This window comes from Archocentrus centrarchus, chromosome 3 (assembly GCF_007364275.1).
Source record: "Archocentrus centrarchus isolate MPI-CPG fArcCen1 chromosome 3, fArcCen1, whole genome shotgun sequence".
NCBI lineage: Eukaryota > Metazoa > Chordata > Actinopteri > Cichliformes > Cichlidae > Archocentrus > Archocentrus centrarchus.
Window position 1 is genome coordinate 19,168,517 of NC_044348.1, and position 17,002 is coordinate 19,185,518.

At 38.3% G+C, this 17,002-nt stretch overlaps 1 protein-coding gene across 1 annotated transcript in view; it reads right to left on the reverse strand.

Moving 5' to 3' along the window:
• The window catches only part of LOC115776194 (chromodomain Y-like protein 2), a 43,428-nt gene that overhangs the window by 15,546 nt on the left and 10,880 nt on the right, over positions 1-17,002 (reverse strand). Inside the window, exon 2 of the mRNA XM_030723789.1 lies at positions 158-761. Coding sequence (XP_030579649.1) covers positions 158-761 — 604 coding nt within the window. The remainder of the gene's footprint in view (positions 1-157; positions 762-17,002) is intronic.

Here is a 17,002-nt window from a genome sequence, read left to right on the forward strand (position 1 = left end):
GCAAACTAGAGACCCTACTGTAAGTAGTCAGGGGGCTTCCAGAGAAGCTGTATTGACATACCTAAAAAGAGTTTTGATTGTTTTGATCACATTTCAATAACAATATTTGCCTCAAAAATCCAGCATAACCTTATCATCTGCTTTCTTAACAACTTACCTAGTTCAGTAGTAAACTGTTGTCCAGTGGCATCCATATGTCCTAACTCCCCATCCACCCTGTCTGAGGGCAGTCGTGACTTTGCTGCAGTCCTGTACATGACAGAGTCCCTCTCTCCATTCTGGAGTTCATTATGAGGAACCCTCAATGGAGGGCCAAAGTGAGGTCCACCTGGTGGAGGAGCCTTGTATGTCATGGCTTTGCTCATTCTGTCCCCTAAAGGATGTTTTCCAGGTCCCACACCCACTTTCCGTTGCTTTTGAGTGGATCCTGATCCTCCACTTCCAATCCCTAGAACAGTCCCTACTCTGACCCCTACAGTTGGGCCACTAGTCCTTTTCTTTTTTCGACCTTCAGACCTAGCTCTGGAGTTATCTATTGCAGAAAGGTGGCTGGGGATAAAGGGCTCTCCATGGTTTTTGGGGACTTTGGGACGTTTGTGTGAGTGCAGTCTTGAGCTATTGAACTGATCAATAAATTCTTCACAGTGCAATAGATGGTGTTCTGGCTCCCAGGTGTCCTCCTTACTTCCATAGCCTTTCCACCGAATCAGGTACTCCCACTTACCCTTCTTATTCCGCCTTTTATCCATGATCCGTTCCACCTAAAAGGCAGCAAACAGAAGAGCAGGTCATTAGACAATATTTTAATGAAAAAACAAAAACTGGGTCATTTGTGCACATTTTTACCCCCCCCCCCCCCCCCAAAAAAAAAAAAAAAATGCTTTACCTAAAAAGTTTCAGACAGTATCCAAGATTTGTTTGGGTGTTAGTCTCAATATTTAGTCAGTCAGAAGTTGGGCATATGGGTGTTCATAATTCTCCAAATTCATGGCACAAATAATACCTCAGCACCACCTCCCAGTTTCTTCTGGGAACCCATTTGTGTTACGCAGGAGCAATTAAAACCTAAAAGCAACACACTTGGCTAAAGCTAGCAAACAGCTTACAGTATATAAAAGATGGGTGTAGGTACCGTGATGTCACACATTGGTTTGTGGTCTGTTTTGAAGCCTTCTGCTTTGATCAGATTAAATGCAAAATGCTGATTTTATATTTACAATCAAAAGGCATAAATTTGTTTTTGTTATTAATTTAGGCAGTCTGCATTTTTGCGTTACATTTTGTTTTGACTTATCAGTATTACAGCTTTATCATTAAGAGAATCTGACAGTTAACAGTTACATATTCCATTAAACAATTGTTCTGATGCGCATAAGACAATTTATTCTTTTTAGCTGCAGCCCCAGTGGTATTCTGAGAACAAGTAAAGAATTAAAGATTGCTTGTAGACAAAAAGAAAAATAACTGGGATAAAGATGATTCCAAGACTCATTTTTCTTACTGATGTTCATCAGGTTAGGCAGAGCAGGTCTGTAGCATAAGCTACCTTGGCAATGTACCTTAGTGAGAACCACCTATGTAATACTGAAAAACTAGTGGTTATAACAGTGGTTATAACAGCAAGAGGGTCCTGGGTTCCCCCTGTGCTTACACAGGTTTTGAAAGCCTGAAGCTTCAGGTTCTCCTACCATTAAAAATATGCTAAGTTGCCTAGTATACGCTTGCAAAAGAGATTCTTAATTGCAAGAGTTCACTTTCGGGTTAAATAAAATCCTGCTTCATAGTACAGGCCTCTGGTAATACTTGGTATTAAGCTGAAGTCTGGTTGATGATGAAAATAACAGACAGCAGGGAACTGTTTAAATAATTATCATCTGCATACAGATAGCAATCTGCATCAGGTAAATTTTATTTATCTTGGTCCCCTATTGTGAATTCAACTTAAAGGGTCTGAGGCCCTTAATATGATTTTGTCCTGATGAAAGGCAGGGCTTTGTGAAAGAGCATGCTTCCCTTTGGGATAGACCATAATATTTTATTACAGAGATAAGAGCATGGGGGGCTATCCCAACTCGCCAGCCTGTCGCAGGGCCAACACAGAGAGACAGACACCATCCACACTCACATTCACGTTAAATTGCCCATATCTATCTAACTACGCTGCAATAGGCCTAGATTGCTGGGGGTTCCCATGATGTACCGAGTATTTCTTCTTCACTTAACTCTTTTCACTCTGTGTGTTTATATACAACTCTGCATTTAATCATTAGTTTTTAATATCTGGCTCTCTTCCACAGTCTCTTTTGTCTTGTCTCCCTCCCGTCATCCCCAACTGGTCACGGCCGCTGGCTGCCCCTCCCTGAGCCGGGTGCTGCTGGAGGTTTTTTCCTGTTAAAAGGGAGTTTTTCCTTTCCACTGTCAGCAAGTGCCGCTCACAGGGGGCCGCTTTGATTGTTGGGTTTTTTCTGTATTATCCTTGGGTTTTTACCTTACAATATAATGCACTTTGAGGTGATTGATTGTTGTGATTTGGTGCAAAATGAATAAAATTAAATTGAACTTGATGATCATGCACCATACATTGACTGTGTTATTTAACAATTTTGCACATGACCAAAATCAAAAGCCAATGGGTCTGCTTATAAACTTTGATCCATTATATTTTAAAACATTGCCAAGAAGTGCCAGATCATTACAAAAACAAAAACAAAAAACATTTTGTGACATGTTGAGTTCAAGATAAGGGCCAACTCCCTGCAGAAGAAAGATAAGAACTAGAGTGAAGCCAAGATGAGCTACAGGCTGTGTAGAACCCTTAAACATGGGCTTTTTGAAGCTAAACGCCAGAAAAGCCTGAGCGCTTCTGAGGTTATCTTTACAAACTGAATAAATCCAGAGTAACAAGGAAGAAATTCAACTGGTACAAAACAAACACACATACATTATTTCTGTAAGTGTCACAGAGAAATAAAGTTCTCCATTTCAGTTAAAAAAACAAAACAAAACCCAACTGCGACTATAGTCAAGAGTTGTCGTACTTCTATCCATGTTTTGATTAAAAAAGAAAGTTACTGCATAAACAATACAAATTCCATGTGAAACCATGATTGTGTTATACACAATGTGTGACTCATTAATTTGCACTTCAGTTTGACTGCATTCAATTTGATTTGCAAAAGGTGCTGATTAGACTCAAGGTGAGATTATAGGTCAAAAAAAAAAAAAAAAAAAAGAATTTCATATTCCACAAAAGCCCCTGACTTAAGGAGACAAGTATTTTGGCACACTAAATTTGAACAGCATTCACTTGCTAAAGTGACAAGAGAAACTCTTCATTCAAATGAAGTGGGCCAGTGGATATGGTGAATTCTATTCCACAGCAGGAATTATGTTATATTTAAATGTTTTAAAATAATAAAAAAAATAAAATAATTTGCCTTTATGTAATTTAACATAATATCTCATTTATATAATTCGATTAATGTTTATATTACATTTGTCTATGGATTTTCAGTTTCCCATATATGGTGATGTTAAAATGTTGTCATTTTGAATTCTTTTAAAAGAAAACTCAAAACATCTTTAAACAAGAAGCACTCTGAGTGCAAACCTCCACCACAGCAGCTCACAATATGGGAAGTATTTACTTTTATATATTTGTATGTATATAAATATATATATACACATTTGTATATATTCATTTTGTTGTCTTTGTTCTTTTTAAACAGACTTTAAGACGTTTGTAGTGCAGTTAAAAAAAAAAAAAGTAGAATGACAGGTGTATACTTTGATTACACAAATAGAATAGAACAGAATAGAACAGAATGCCTTTGTCGTCATTATACAGAATGTACAATGAGATTGGACATTATGTAGGATAATAGGTATTGATTTGTAAATAACTGGACATGAATAATTTGATCTTATTAAATAATATGATACTACAGTATTTTTCTAACTAACTAGGCAGCTCATTCTCTCTCTTGACTTTAAAGATATAACACATTTTGGGGTCAACTTGAAAGAAAGGCACATGTGCAATGGAAGAGTTAGATCAGAGGTCAAATCTGACTTGATATTTGGATGCAAATTAAATGTGATATTCAGAATCCTAAATTTTGCCAATACAAAGGCAGTAGAATTTTAAGCATAGTTTTAAAGATCAGGCATTTTATTAGTTTGATCTAATGATCTAAATTTGACCTTATTTGAGCTTGAAGAAGAGGTCAGAGGTCGAAACTAATGTGATATTTGGAATCCTTATATATCATTCCTTATATGCCTACATGTTCCTGAGAGCGATCCATTCTTTCACAAATGTTTGCCTAGGTGCTTGGTTTTATACTGTGGCCATAGAAGTGATTGGAACACCTGAATTCAATGATCTGGATGGAAGAGTGAATATTTTTAGCAATAAGTGTAGTTTTAAATAGCTTTATAGCACCATCATCACTTTGACCTTCAGCTCAATATATATACCTTGAAGATAGGTCAGAGGTCAAACAGGACATGATCTTTTAAAATGTTTATTTGGTACTTTCTATATGTTGACAATTCACACCATACTTTTAAGAATCATAGTTTAAGTCATAATGCCTTTTGTCAATTGTCGACCAATAAATCATTACGTTGACCTTGCGAGACCTTGATTGATGTAAGCCAAATTCTAATGGATCATTAACGTGACCCCACTCTACACCCCTACAAAGCTTTATCAGAAACTATTGTGTTTACAGAAAGAATGACATGCAAACCCTACCAAAAACATAACCTCCTTGGTGGAGGGTAATGAAAGCCACTGAGCACAGCACATATGATAGCAAGAAAAAAGTTTGAAGGGAAGAACAGCAGACAAAACTAAGGGCCTCACTCCTGTCCTCTCCTGCCATCTGTCCATCTGACAGACATCACAGACAGCCACGTGCACATTATCACATCACAGAGAACACATAACACCCATACTTAGCACATCGCAACAAAAGCAAGTCATACATATACGTCACACTAAATCATCACAGTAAATTCTGTCACTAGCAGCGTTTTTCAAAACATACAAATAAACACAAGCACCAATGTTGACACAATCAAGGCATGTAACAGGCTAATTTTTGTGGAGCATTAAAATGTTATGGAGGTTTCACTGCCAGATGTGAAAAACATACAGAAATATAAAAACAGCACATCTTCAGGTATCATGTGAGTCTCCTCTGATTTTACAGCAGTCTCTTTAGGACAAATTTCTCTTAAAACAAAGATTGAATTCAGTTTTGGTGTCTTTTACTGCCAAAGACAAGAAAACATTTTAAAAAGAATATATGAAATAAATATAGCACTTTTTTGTCATGAGACTCATGATAATCGGTTGGAAGGTTTATCTGAGGCTTCAGTGTAGCTGCGGTAATAACTGCTCATCATGTTCTCAGATGTGCTGTGCACATTAACAGGAGTAAACAGCCTTTGATGGGTGAGCTGCAGGGGTGGCGACGAAATGAACAGATGATTAGGTTGCTTACAGTCTCAGATAATGTCAGACTTAACAGCAATGCAAAGAGATACATGCAGAGAAGAGAAGGAAAGATGAAACCTGAACACGGTATGCACTTGCATACATAGACCAGAGAGCTTTAAAAACTCTTCATGCTGAACCGTGTGCTGCAGAGAATCAATTCATGTGTGGCATCAATATGCAATGTTGACAATGTTCCTGTAGTAAAAGTGTATCTACATCAGGCTGTCACTTTTTTTAAAACACCACTTTTTTTGTGAAACATGTCAATGCTCTAATTTCCTGGTCATTTCCAAAGAGACTTATACCTGCAGTAAAAAGTTGGAATAGAACTAAATGTGTATTGCTGCCTGGGAAGAGGGATAGACAAAGAACGACCATTTGAGCTAAGATGAACTAAGACCAGATTAATAAATCCTGACTATGGTCATAATGCCAATTTATGACAACAAGTGTATATTGTGTTCAGCTACAGTATATCAGCATAAAATTAAAGATTAGTGAGAAAGTTGGAAGTTCAAACACTGCAGTCCTCACTGGATGCTTGCAAAAACATCAGGTTTTCCTGTGCAAATGGAATCATTGAGGCCAGCATTTTCCAGTTAACACATTTCAGAAATCAATACAGAAAAATGTTTCAGAGTTGAACTAGATAAAAATTTTATTTTCAAATCTAAATGGGTTTTCCTAAACACCAAACCCAACCTGCCAAGGCATGAAAGATGAGCACAGCAAGACAATTCAACCTACTGAAATGTCTTGCTACTAAGCTACACTAACAACCTACAGTGTAAACAACATCCCCTGAAGGCATTTCCAGAACAACTTGAGTTGAAATATATGATCCTGATCTCATTTAGGAAAAGTAGAAATTGGAGCTGCCTCTGAGCAAAGGTCCTTAGTTGACAAGTAGTCTAAGCAGTAGTTTAAGCAGTTTTTTACTGCATTACATATAATAAAATTTTAATTATAGGTTTGGGAGGCATCATAAAATGTTAGTATCACAGCTGGGAAAGAATACTGTATCATTGTTTACACTGTGCCACAGGAAACAGACATAAAAGTACCCTAATAAAACTCAGTCCAGTTCTTTTCAAATGTGACACAGCAATCACACAAGTCAAAAGGTGAGCCCAGTTTTGGTTCAGTGGGATTAATTGGACTAATTGACAAATATGTGAGATGTGGTGTGTCACCGCTCTGTGTGTATTTTATATATATATAAAAAAAAGAAATCCAAAACCTGTGCTCTGCAGGAGTGCGTGTGCGTGAAGGAAAGAGAGAAAGAGTGAGAGGAGCTGTGATGCTGAGCCAAACTAACTCTGGTTTGGATTGTTACGGGTAATGTGAGCACTGCAGCCACCAAGAGGGGGACAATCATGCTCAAGCTTGGTACGAGGCAACCATGCCTAGTGTGAGTGCGCACTACAATATACATTTCAAAGATGCACAGACAAAGCAAGCTGGCTGCTAAAGACACAGGCAAAAGACGGAAAGATTCTGAACGTGCTACAACAACCACCAAGGAGACGGACTGTTCACCACAAGCATTTGTAACCTTAAGTTGGCCACTTAGCATGGATGCAAAGTGTTTCAATTGATAAGCCACGTTTAAGGTTGGGTGACTGATCAAGATGGTCCAACATTTCCTCACACGTGTAATTCATAACCTAATTTTAAACGGTCACTGAAAAAGTGTCTGCCCATCCTGTGGAGTTTAGTTTTTCTTGCAACCAATGGCTCAATAAAAACACTTAGTTGACTATTAGGGAGCAGCCCTCTAAATATGATTACGCACAATCCCCAATGCACAAGTGCATATCTTAAACTGATACCTTCTGGTTTGTGATGTGATAGAAATTTGTGAATCCATTTTTGGTTTCAAGTTATCCAAAATAAATATTTTGTACAACTTGGTTACATAACTTACTTAAAACCTGTTTAGGTAATACAGACTGGGTAACTTAATATTTGTTTGTGAGAATAGCAATCAAAACAAAGTTTCTTCTGGCTGTAAAACACAGATAAAGTTATTTTCAGCCAATGCAAACAGTGCGGCTGTCAGCATAGAAGGCCCATTAAGTGACTGCATTCTACATGTTTAGCACCAAATGACAGAATGAGTTAGCAGCTTGCTGGTTCATGAATGATTGTGGAGAATTTAGAAGCTTAAAAGCCATTTCACCCCAGGAAAAAGTGAATGCCAAAAAGAAGTCTTTACACAGATATAATAGATACAATAATTAGCAATTTCTGCATGAGCATATTCTAGGGTATCTTCTGTTGGAATTTGCCCACAGCCTACAGTGAAATGTAACATAAAGGGTAATATAAATCACGAATCATGATGTCTATGTAAGATCAAAATCTTTAGAATCATCTCCCACCTCAAACAAAGTGACATCCATTGTCTCACAAACCGAAGTGTGCGTAGAACTCCAATGGTTGACCTTGAAAACTAACATTTCCATAAACTGAGCATGTGTACAGTGTACATGCAGAGGTTGCCACTGAGCTTAGAGCTGCTTTTGGTGAACAATTTTTCTCTACAAACAAACAACAAAACCAACATAGGGGGAGGAAACAAATTGGTGTTCGATGTAATGTAACACAAAGTTGCATTACACAGGGATTTTAACACCTCTACCTGAACTTCACCCATGGATTCCACAGAGTAACCAGAGGTTATTGTAACTGATGGCTCATGATATCTGTTCAACAGACAAGAATCAAATTCCAGATTGCTCTATGTTTTGCCTACCACCAGCAAAAGAACACCCAGCCTGCACAGAAGAACCAAGGGAATTTGTTTTCTTGCCTTGGCAATGTCAACATTTAGCAAAAGGATAATGTGGTTTTGTTCTAGTACTTAGTTACAGCTGTTCAATCACCAAGCCATACACTTGATTTAAAAGAATGAAAGATTTACTAAGTTTTCTTTTATTTCACCATGACTATGACTCTCCATTCATAGCTGCACACACTGACCTGATAAGAGACCCAGAACCAGACCTATCGGACATCTGCACACACAGCCACACCACTGGGTCAACTGGATGTAAGACAGAGCTCATTAACAAGTGAAGCTGATATCTGGGCCTTTTCTAAAGGACTGTTTTCAAAGATGAAAATGTAATTGCATTTTCATGCTGATGCTTACTCTGTTTACAGACTGTTGTTGAATTTCAAACCAACACTTGAGAAAGTTTTCTGTTATCTTCCTCTCTCTCTCATACATATCCTCACTTCTGAATTTCAGCCCGTGTTAGAGGAAAGCTAGCCCAAATTTACATCTCAGAAACTCAGGGAATTCAAAGATCCCACTGAGCTTTAAAAATCCTTTGTCTGCTTACCTCTACAGATACACCGACCCCCCCACATCCACAGGTCTGTGCACCACCGTTCCTACTCCCCTTTGACTTGCATGCATAAACACATACCAACGTGTACACGCTTCGCTATCTAATAACAGCATTTAAGTGCCAATATTTTCACTTGATTCTCCATTTAGTTTGATAAATTTCAATCATTATTAATCACTTACAAGATGGATTTAAGTATAATTTTTCTAGAGGTACCACCTATTAGGATGGTTCAACTATTAATAAAAATGCATGGTTAATCATTAAAAGGACTGTTACATGGCTTATCAATATTTCCGTCAACTGAAGGTGGTGCCCCTAGTTTTTATTCTCATTCTGGTCAGAATATCCCAGTAGCACCTGTAATGTCAAAATACAAAAGAAAAACTTTACTTTATGGCTATATTCATTATTTTCTCTTTGTTTAAATGTAAAAGAATATTTATAGATCTATAGTAAATATTTGAAACAATAAGTAACTTGATGCATTACTCTCTCATTTCTCATCCATTGATCCATCTTGTCCAATTCAGGGTTATGGTTGGGCTGGAGTCTATCCCAGCTGTCATAAGGTGAGAGGCAGGGTACACCCTGGACAGGCTGCCAGTCTGAAGCATAGCTAATGCATAGAGACAGACAACCATTCATGCTCACATTCATACCTACAGTCAATTTAGAATCACTGATTAAATTAACATGCATGTGGAAGCCAGAAAGAACCCACGCAGGCACAGGGAGAACATGCAGACTCCACAGAGAGAGGCCCTAGCCGGCTGGTGTCGAATCCAGGACATTCTTGCTGTGAAGCCACAGCGCATATGACATACACACATCTTGTGCTGCTATTGCACCATGCCTTGTGAAACATACTGTATTGAAACTAGAACCATATAACTGTATGCAAAAAAACTTGTCAAATTTTATAGTTTGTTGATTTCTAAAAAGAAAAAGTAGTGGATACAATCTCTACAGTTCAGATTTTAAAAAATGTCTTTAAATACATAAAACAAATAGATGCACGGTTATGAGAAATGTTTACGAGTTTATGCACCCTGTCTTAAGTTTTGAAATACTGAGGCTGCCTTAGATGCAAAATCACCAAATTTTCAATAAACTTACAGGCAACTGACAGTGAGGGTCATTTTTAAAGCTCTGGATCACTGTCGTAAAAGCCTCTTTTCAGTTTTCTTGTCTTGACTGACTACATGAAATTTACATGTAGTATTTGCTAATATTTAGTGGAATCTATTTTCCTCTGTAGATTCACAGTTTCCTTTGCCACTAGCTGCCATACAGCATTAAAGCACAATTTCAACCCCGTGCTAACAGTTAGCAAGGTGTTCTTTTTAATAACTGCTGCTACAGTTTTCTCAAAACAAAGAGTTAAGATTCAACAGTTGCTAGTCTTTCTAATCCACCTCTCCAGGGCACTTGATTCCAAAATTATTTTGGCTTATCCAGCTGTTGCGTTGAATATTTCAGACAATGACTTCTATGTCAAGGCCTTCTGATGTCTTTTCCATATAAACCCTGTTTCTGCTTTAATGTGACACACCTCCATTGTATCAAATAAACCTTGTTAGAGCCTCATGTGCCCCCCCCCCCCCCCCACCTTTTTTTTTTTTTTGTTTTCCTCCAAGCAGGCATACAGGTTTATCTGAACTTTCTTTGCTCTCTAGATCTTGTCTTGATATCCACAGTTCTCCTTAGCTCCCCTTTCTGAATTACATGGCAGACAGTAGAAATTGCAAGCTAGAGACACATCTTTTTATAGCTTCCCCCTGATTTGTAAGCATCATTGAGCTTCAATTTCAGATTCTCAGTTTTTTTCTCTGAGAAGCCAGTGGTCAGTGGCTATTACCACACATTTTGAAGGGTTAGATGATCGAGCTCTAGAAATGGCTTTAACAATTTGCAATGACATTTCTTTTAAACTTACCTAACAAATCCTAACCAGTTACTAAAGCTTAATAAGGTGATAAAGACTACAACTCAACCAGAAAAGCAGACTGTTTTGCACTGCTACAGTTACGATACTGCTGTGCCTGAATTTAACTATTTTTAGATAATTGTTCAAGTTCATCTTTGGCTTTCAAATTTGGGAAATTTAGATTACGCAAATATATACCATCTCAAGCTTACATGCCAGGAGTGATCACCACACTTCAGCCCTTCTTAACATTGCCAGCTTAGTGACATTGTCACTACATTTAGTGACTTTTCATATTCTTTTATTGAGACTTTTTTTTTCTAAAATAGCACCAATCCCCCCCACAAAAGAAAAAATAGATTGATAGACAGCACTGCTTTGTGAAGTCTTGCTTGCACACCCCATACACAGCTCTCTTCCCCTTCTACTCTCTTCAGCAAGAGATAGAAGGCTGCACCCAGATGGAGTCTGTGCATCATATGAGAAAATAAAAAAAGAAGATATTCAGTTGCTTCTAATTCTCCCTTTAAGTGATCATCTATCTTCTTGACTGCTTTATCCAACCCAAGGTTGCAACCCACAATCTTCTTGCTCTCACTGCCACCCTCTAAGTGATCATTTTACATGTAACAACCAAAAATATAATAGCTGTCACAGGCATTATCCTGTACACCATGATGTAAGACAATGTCACAGTCACTGGCCAGCAGAGGGCAACTCCTCTACCAAAAAAAAAAAAAAAGTCCATTTGAATAGAAGTCTATAGAAAAATGAACTTTGGCCTCAGCAGACACTTTGCTAATGAGTTCTATCACTGATCCAAGCATCAGAATGAGAATGAAAGGTGATTTAAGTGACTTTGAATGTAGCACAGTTGCTGGTGCCAACTGTTTACAGACAATGATCCAAAAAAAGAAAATATCCAGCGAATAGCAGTTCTCTCTGGGTGAAAATGCTTTGTTGATGGCAGAGAATGGCCAGACTAGTTTGTTCTGTCAGCTAAAAACTGTAAACTGTCCTGAGGCTACAGTTTACAGGCTCTCCAAAACTGGACAACAGAAGATTGGAAATAGCATTGCCTGATCTGCTGAGTCTCAATTTCTGCTGTAGCATTTGGATGGTAGAGTCAGAATTTGGCATAAACCATATGGTGGTTGTGCTGGTGGTGGGGGGTATTTTCTTGGTACACTTTGTGCCCCAACTGAGCATCACTTAAATGTCATGTCAATAACACAGAGAGAGAACCGTTCTCACTCACATTCACACCTATGAACAATTTAGAATCTCCAATTAAACAGATCCCACTAACAGAAAGGCCCCAGTGGTGGATTTGAACCCAGGGCCTTCTTGCTGTGAAAAAGCTGTGCTGCCCATAACATTCCTACAGTTCTTTTCAAATTAAAAAAAAAAAAAAGGAAAAAAAGAACTAAAACTAAATTGGAGGCCTTGTAGCATGGTGGTGTAGTGGTTAGCACTATTGCCTCACAGCAAGAACCCACCTGTTGGCTGGGCCTCCCTGCTCTCCCTGTGTTTGTGTGGGTTCTTTCTGGGTCCTCCAGCTTCCTCCGACAGTCCAAAGACATGCACGGGATTAGGTTACCCGGTGATTCCAATAGGTGTGAATGTATCTCTGCGTTAGACTGGCAACCTGTCCAGGGTGTACCCTGCCTTTCACCCTGTGACAGCTGGGATAGACTCCAAGAAGAAAATGGATTGATAAAAATAAAATATGCAGTTTGCCTGGGTTGTGCTTCTACAATTGTATGCACAACCTCTTGCCTCTATTCTAAATTCAGCTTTCGGTGAAAATGACAGTACTTAATATAAAATGAAAACTTTCACTGTGTTCCATCAGAAGCTTGATTGTTAATATGAAGATACAGAGACATAAAATTCACAAGAAAAAGCATAATGTGTGCCATTTCACACAGTCAATTTGTCAATATTCACTTTCCCAGCTAAACAGAAATTAAAGGGGACCTGACATCAGTTACTGTTTGCTTACCTAGGAACCAATGACTTGAAAGTTTTGACAAAGGGTTTACTGCAGCTGTGACCATAACCACTCACCATGTTCTGAAATTAACATTAACAGGAATAAACAGGCTTTGATAGGTGAGCTCTACAGTGGTTGCCAAAACATGCAAGTGATTTAAATGCTTACAGCCCAACACAATGTCACACTTAAGATAAAAGTCACATGCAGAGAAAAGAATGAAAGTGGAGGAGGTAGATAGAAGGGCCAAGTAGCATACACCAGAGAGGTTTTGTAACAATTAGTATTTAAATATGAGCTGGGAGAGTGGAGGTGGGTATGTCCTCCCTCAGCTGCCAGATTCATTTTCAGCATTATCGCAGACTAAACAAGAGGGGAAAAAAAAAAAAAAAAATCATATACAAAAGGTCTGTTAAAGATGTCAAGACAGGTATATAATGTACAAACTCTGTATGGTTACAGGTGTAAGAGTATTTCTAACCACTGCCATGGTGCAGCGCGTGAGCCATGACATGACACAGCTTTAACCAATATTGAGAAATGTATTAACTAAAAGAGGCAGAAAACATAATTAACTTTATGAGGTGTGCCAGCAATTGGAGGAGTGCTGAATGTCAGGTGTATGGTGTTGTGTAATGTAAAACCTATGACAAGCTGAAGCCAACTAAACAAATATCACGATGCTGGGTTGATGGAGAGAGAACAAAAGACAGACAGTTCTTAAATGCTCAACTGAGACTGGCTGGGTACTCCCAGTTGAACTGAATAACTCCATCGACAAGGAACCTACAAGGAAATACAGAGGGAAAAACAGGGAAGCATACAGCAGGCCCAGCCAAGGCAGCAAACTGTCACAGCCCCCTCAATAAGAATGGGGTCACAACAACAGGACATACACCTACATTAAAAACATTCCAACATTACTTTTGACTTTCCAGCTAATGTAAATAAGAAATTACCTGAATATCCAGTGAACCATTTACAAAACAACAAAACTAACTTGATGCTTGACACCCAGCATTGTTTCAACCCTGCCACCACACCCTCTGCAACATGGTACCAAAATGAAGCAAATTAAACAAGACAAGGACGGGAGCAAGAAGGTAACGTGCATATACATTTGCCAATAGTAGCTGTAAAGAGCTCTAGATAATATGTCCACCACCATGGGACACTTGAGAACTGGTTGCAAATTTTCCAAAGCATCGTTATCGTGTGTGTCTGAGCTTATCAATTCCTTTTATCAATGCCTGCAGGCGCTGGCAATACACACTGATTGCAGATCAACAATGTCATGGAGCGGTCCAAAGCATTTCTTCATGAAAATGATTACAGTGCTCATAGTAATATCCATAACAACATTTCCAGTGGGGTTGAAACACCAGCAACATGCTGAAACATCTTTCTACACAATATGCGATTCACTTCCACTGTTACCGCTACCGTTTCCCAACAGAGCAGCTCGTCTGTACAGATACTTAAAAATTTGTTTGACTAAGAAAGCCTGAAAGAAAATGAACGCCAAATATTCTCCCATTTCCTTCATTTTAGATATTGACTATGTGACTGAGGCTACATCTAGCATTAGCCAGTTTAGTCTGTTTGGGATTTTAGATAATAAAGCAGTTGTACTGATACTGAAAATCTGTAGTTATACATGTTTCCTCATATAGAAGTGGGTCAAGAATCAATAAGAGACTCAATAAAGAACTGGATCAGTAAGCCGATTCAATAATGGCACTGGTATCAATAAAACCTTATCAATTCCCATCGCTACCTGCGCCACAATGTCTGAACTTTAGATTAGACAACGTGGTATCTCACCAATACAGTTTCAACAGCAAGCATCTCACACATCACTCGCTGGGACACTGCAGAGAGCTGATAAATGTCAAGGCATTGTGGTCAGTGTAAGCCACCACTGGCACAACCCCAAAACTTACATAAAACATCAGAAAGATTTAGCATCCATGTCACTGCAAAGGCTTCTTTTTTCTGTAGATGAGTAATTGAACTAAAAAGAGTTAAAATTTCTTGGAAAAAAAGCTTGCAGGATTATTAAATCCATGTCATCAGCTTGCTGAAAGACAGCCCAAACTCCAACATGGCAAGGACCCACCTGAAACAAACACTGGAGTACTACAAAAAACAGAAATCTCAACCTTACTATCTGCTATTTTTAATAGCGGTTCTTTAGTACACCAATTTAAAACCTCTTTCAATGGGGCCTTAATAAAATTTGCTATTTCAACCATTTTCTGTAGCACAAAGCAGACAATGAACTCAACTCTTCTACATGAACCAAAACAAGTGCAACAGGGTGCTTCCAGGGGTCCAAATAACCCACAAAATAGTACAAATTCCCTCTAAACCCGCTTATAAAGTCTAGCCTGACACTAACTCTACCCAGTCTTCTGAAAAGGAAAGCCTCAAATCAGAAGTGCCTAACTCCGTGGTATAATTCACAAATGTGCAGCTTAAAGCAGATAACCTGTAAGTTGGAGAGGGAATGCGTCTCACAAAATTAGAAGATGCTCATTTAGCCTGGAAAGAGTTTGTTGCTCTATTAAAAAAAAAAAAAAAAAGCCCTCTGTAAAGCTAGGACATCTTACTATTCATCATTAACTGAAGAAAATAAGAACAACCCCAGGGTTCTTTTCAGCACTGTAGCCAGGTTGACAAAGAGTCAGAGCTCTGTAGAGCCGAGTATTCCTTTCACGTTAACTAGTAGTGACTTCATGGATTTCTTTACAAATAAAATTTTAGACATTAGAGAAAAAATTATTCAAAACCATCTCAAAGACTTATCTTCACATTCAGCTGCTTTCAGCACTGCTGGTATTTGTTTAGACTCTTTTGCTCCAGTTGATCTTTTGGAGTTACAGTAACTTCAATAGTTACTTCCTCCAAACCAGCAACATGTTTATTAGATCTCATTCCTACTAGACTGTTCAAAGAAGTCTTTCCAATTATTGATGCTTCAATCTTAAAAATGACCGGTCTGTCTTTATTAGGTGGCTATGTACCACAGGCCTTCAAGGTGGCTGTAATTAAACCTCTACTTAAAAAGCCATCACTTGACCCAGCTGTCTTAGCTAATTATAGGCCAATCTCCAACCTTCCTTTTCTCTCAAAAATTCTTGAAAGTGTAGTTGTAAAACATCTAACTGATCATCTGCAGAGGAACGATTTACATTAAGAGTTTCAGTCAGGTTTCAGAATTCATCACAGTACAGAAACAGCATTAGTGAAGGTTACAAATGGTCTTCTTACAGCCTCTGACAGTGGACTCATCTCTGTTCTTGTCCTGTTGGACCTCAGTGCAACTTTTGATACTGTTGACCATAACATTCTATTACAGAGATTATAGCATGCCATAGGTATTAAAGGTACTGCACTGCAGTGGTTTGAATCATATTTATCTAATAGACTCCAAATTGTACATGTAAATGGGGAGTCTTCTTCACACACTAAGGTTAATTATAGAGTTTCACAGGGTTATGTGCTAGGACCAATTTTATTTACACTATACGTGCTTCCCTTAGGCAGTATTATTAGAAAGCATTGCATCAATTTTCATTGTTATGCAGATGATACCCAGCTTTATCTATCGATGAAGCCAGATGACACACCAAATTAGTTAAACAGCAGGAATGTCTTAAAGATATTAAGGCCTGGATGACCTAATTTCCTGCTTCTAAATTCAGATAAAACTCAAGTTCTTGTACTCAGCCCCACAAATCTTAGAAACATGGTGTCAAACCAGATACTTACTCTGGATGGCATTACTTTGGCATCCAGTAACACTGAGAAATCTTGGAGTCATGTTTGACCAGGATATGTCCTTCAATGTGCATATTAAACAAATATGTAGGACCGCTTTTTTGCATTTGCGCAATATTTATAAAATTAGAAACATCCTTTCTCAGAGTGATGCTGAAAAGCAAATTCATGCATTTATTACTTCTAGGCTGGACTATTGTAATTCATTATTATCGGGATGTACTAAAAGCTCCCTGAAAAGCCTTCAGCTAATTCAAAATGCTGCAGCTAGAGTACTGACAGGGACTAGAAAGAGAGCATATTTCTCCCATATTGGCTTCTCTTCACTGGCTCCCTGTTAAATCTAGAATAGAATTTAAAATCCTTCTCCTCACATACAACAAACGTAATCCCTTACGTGATTTTAGAATAACACGTCAACATTA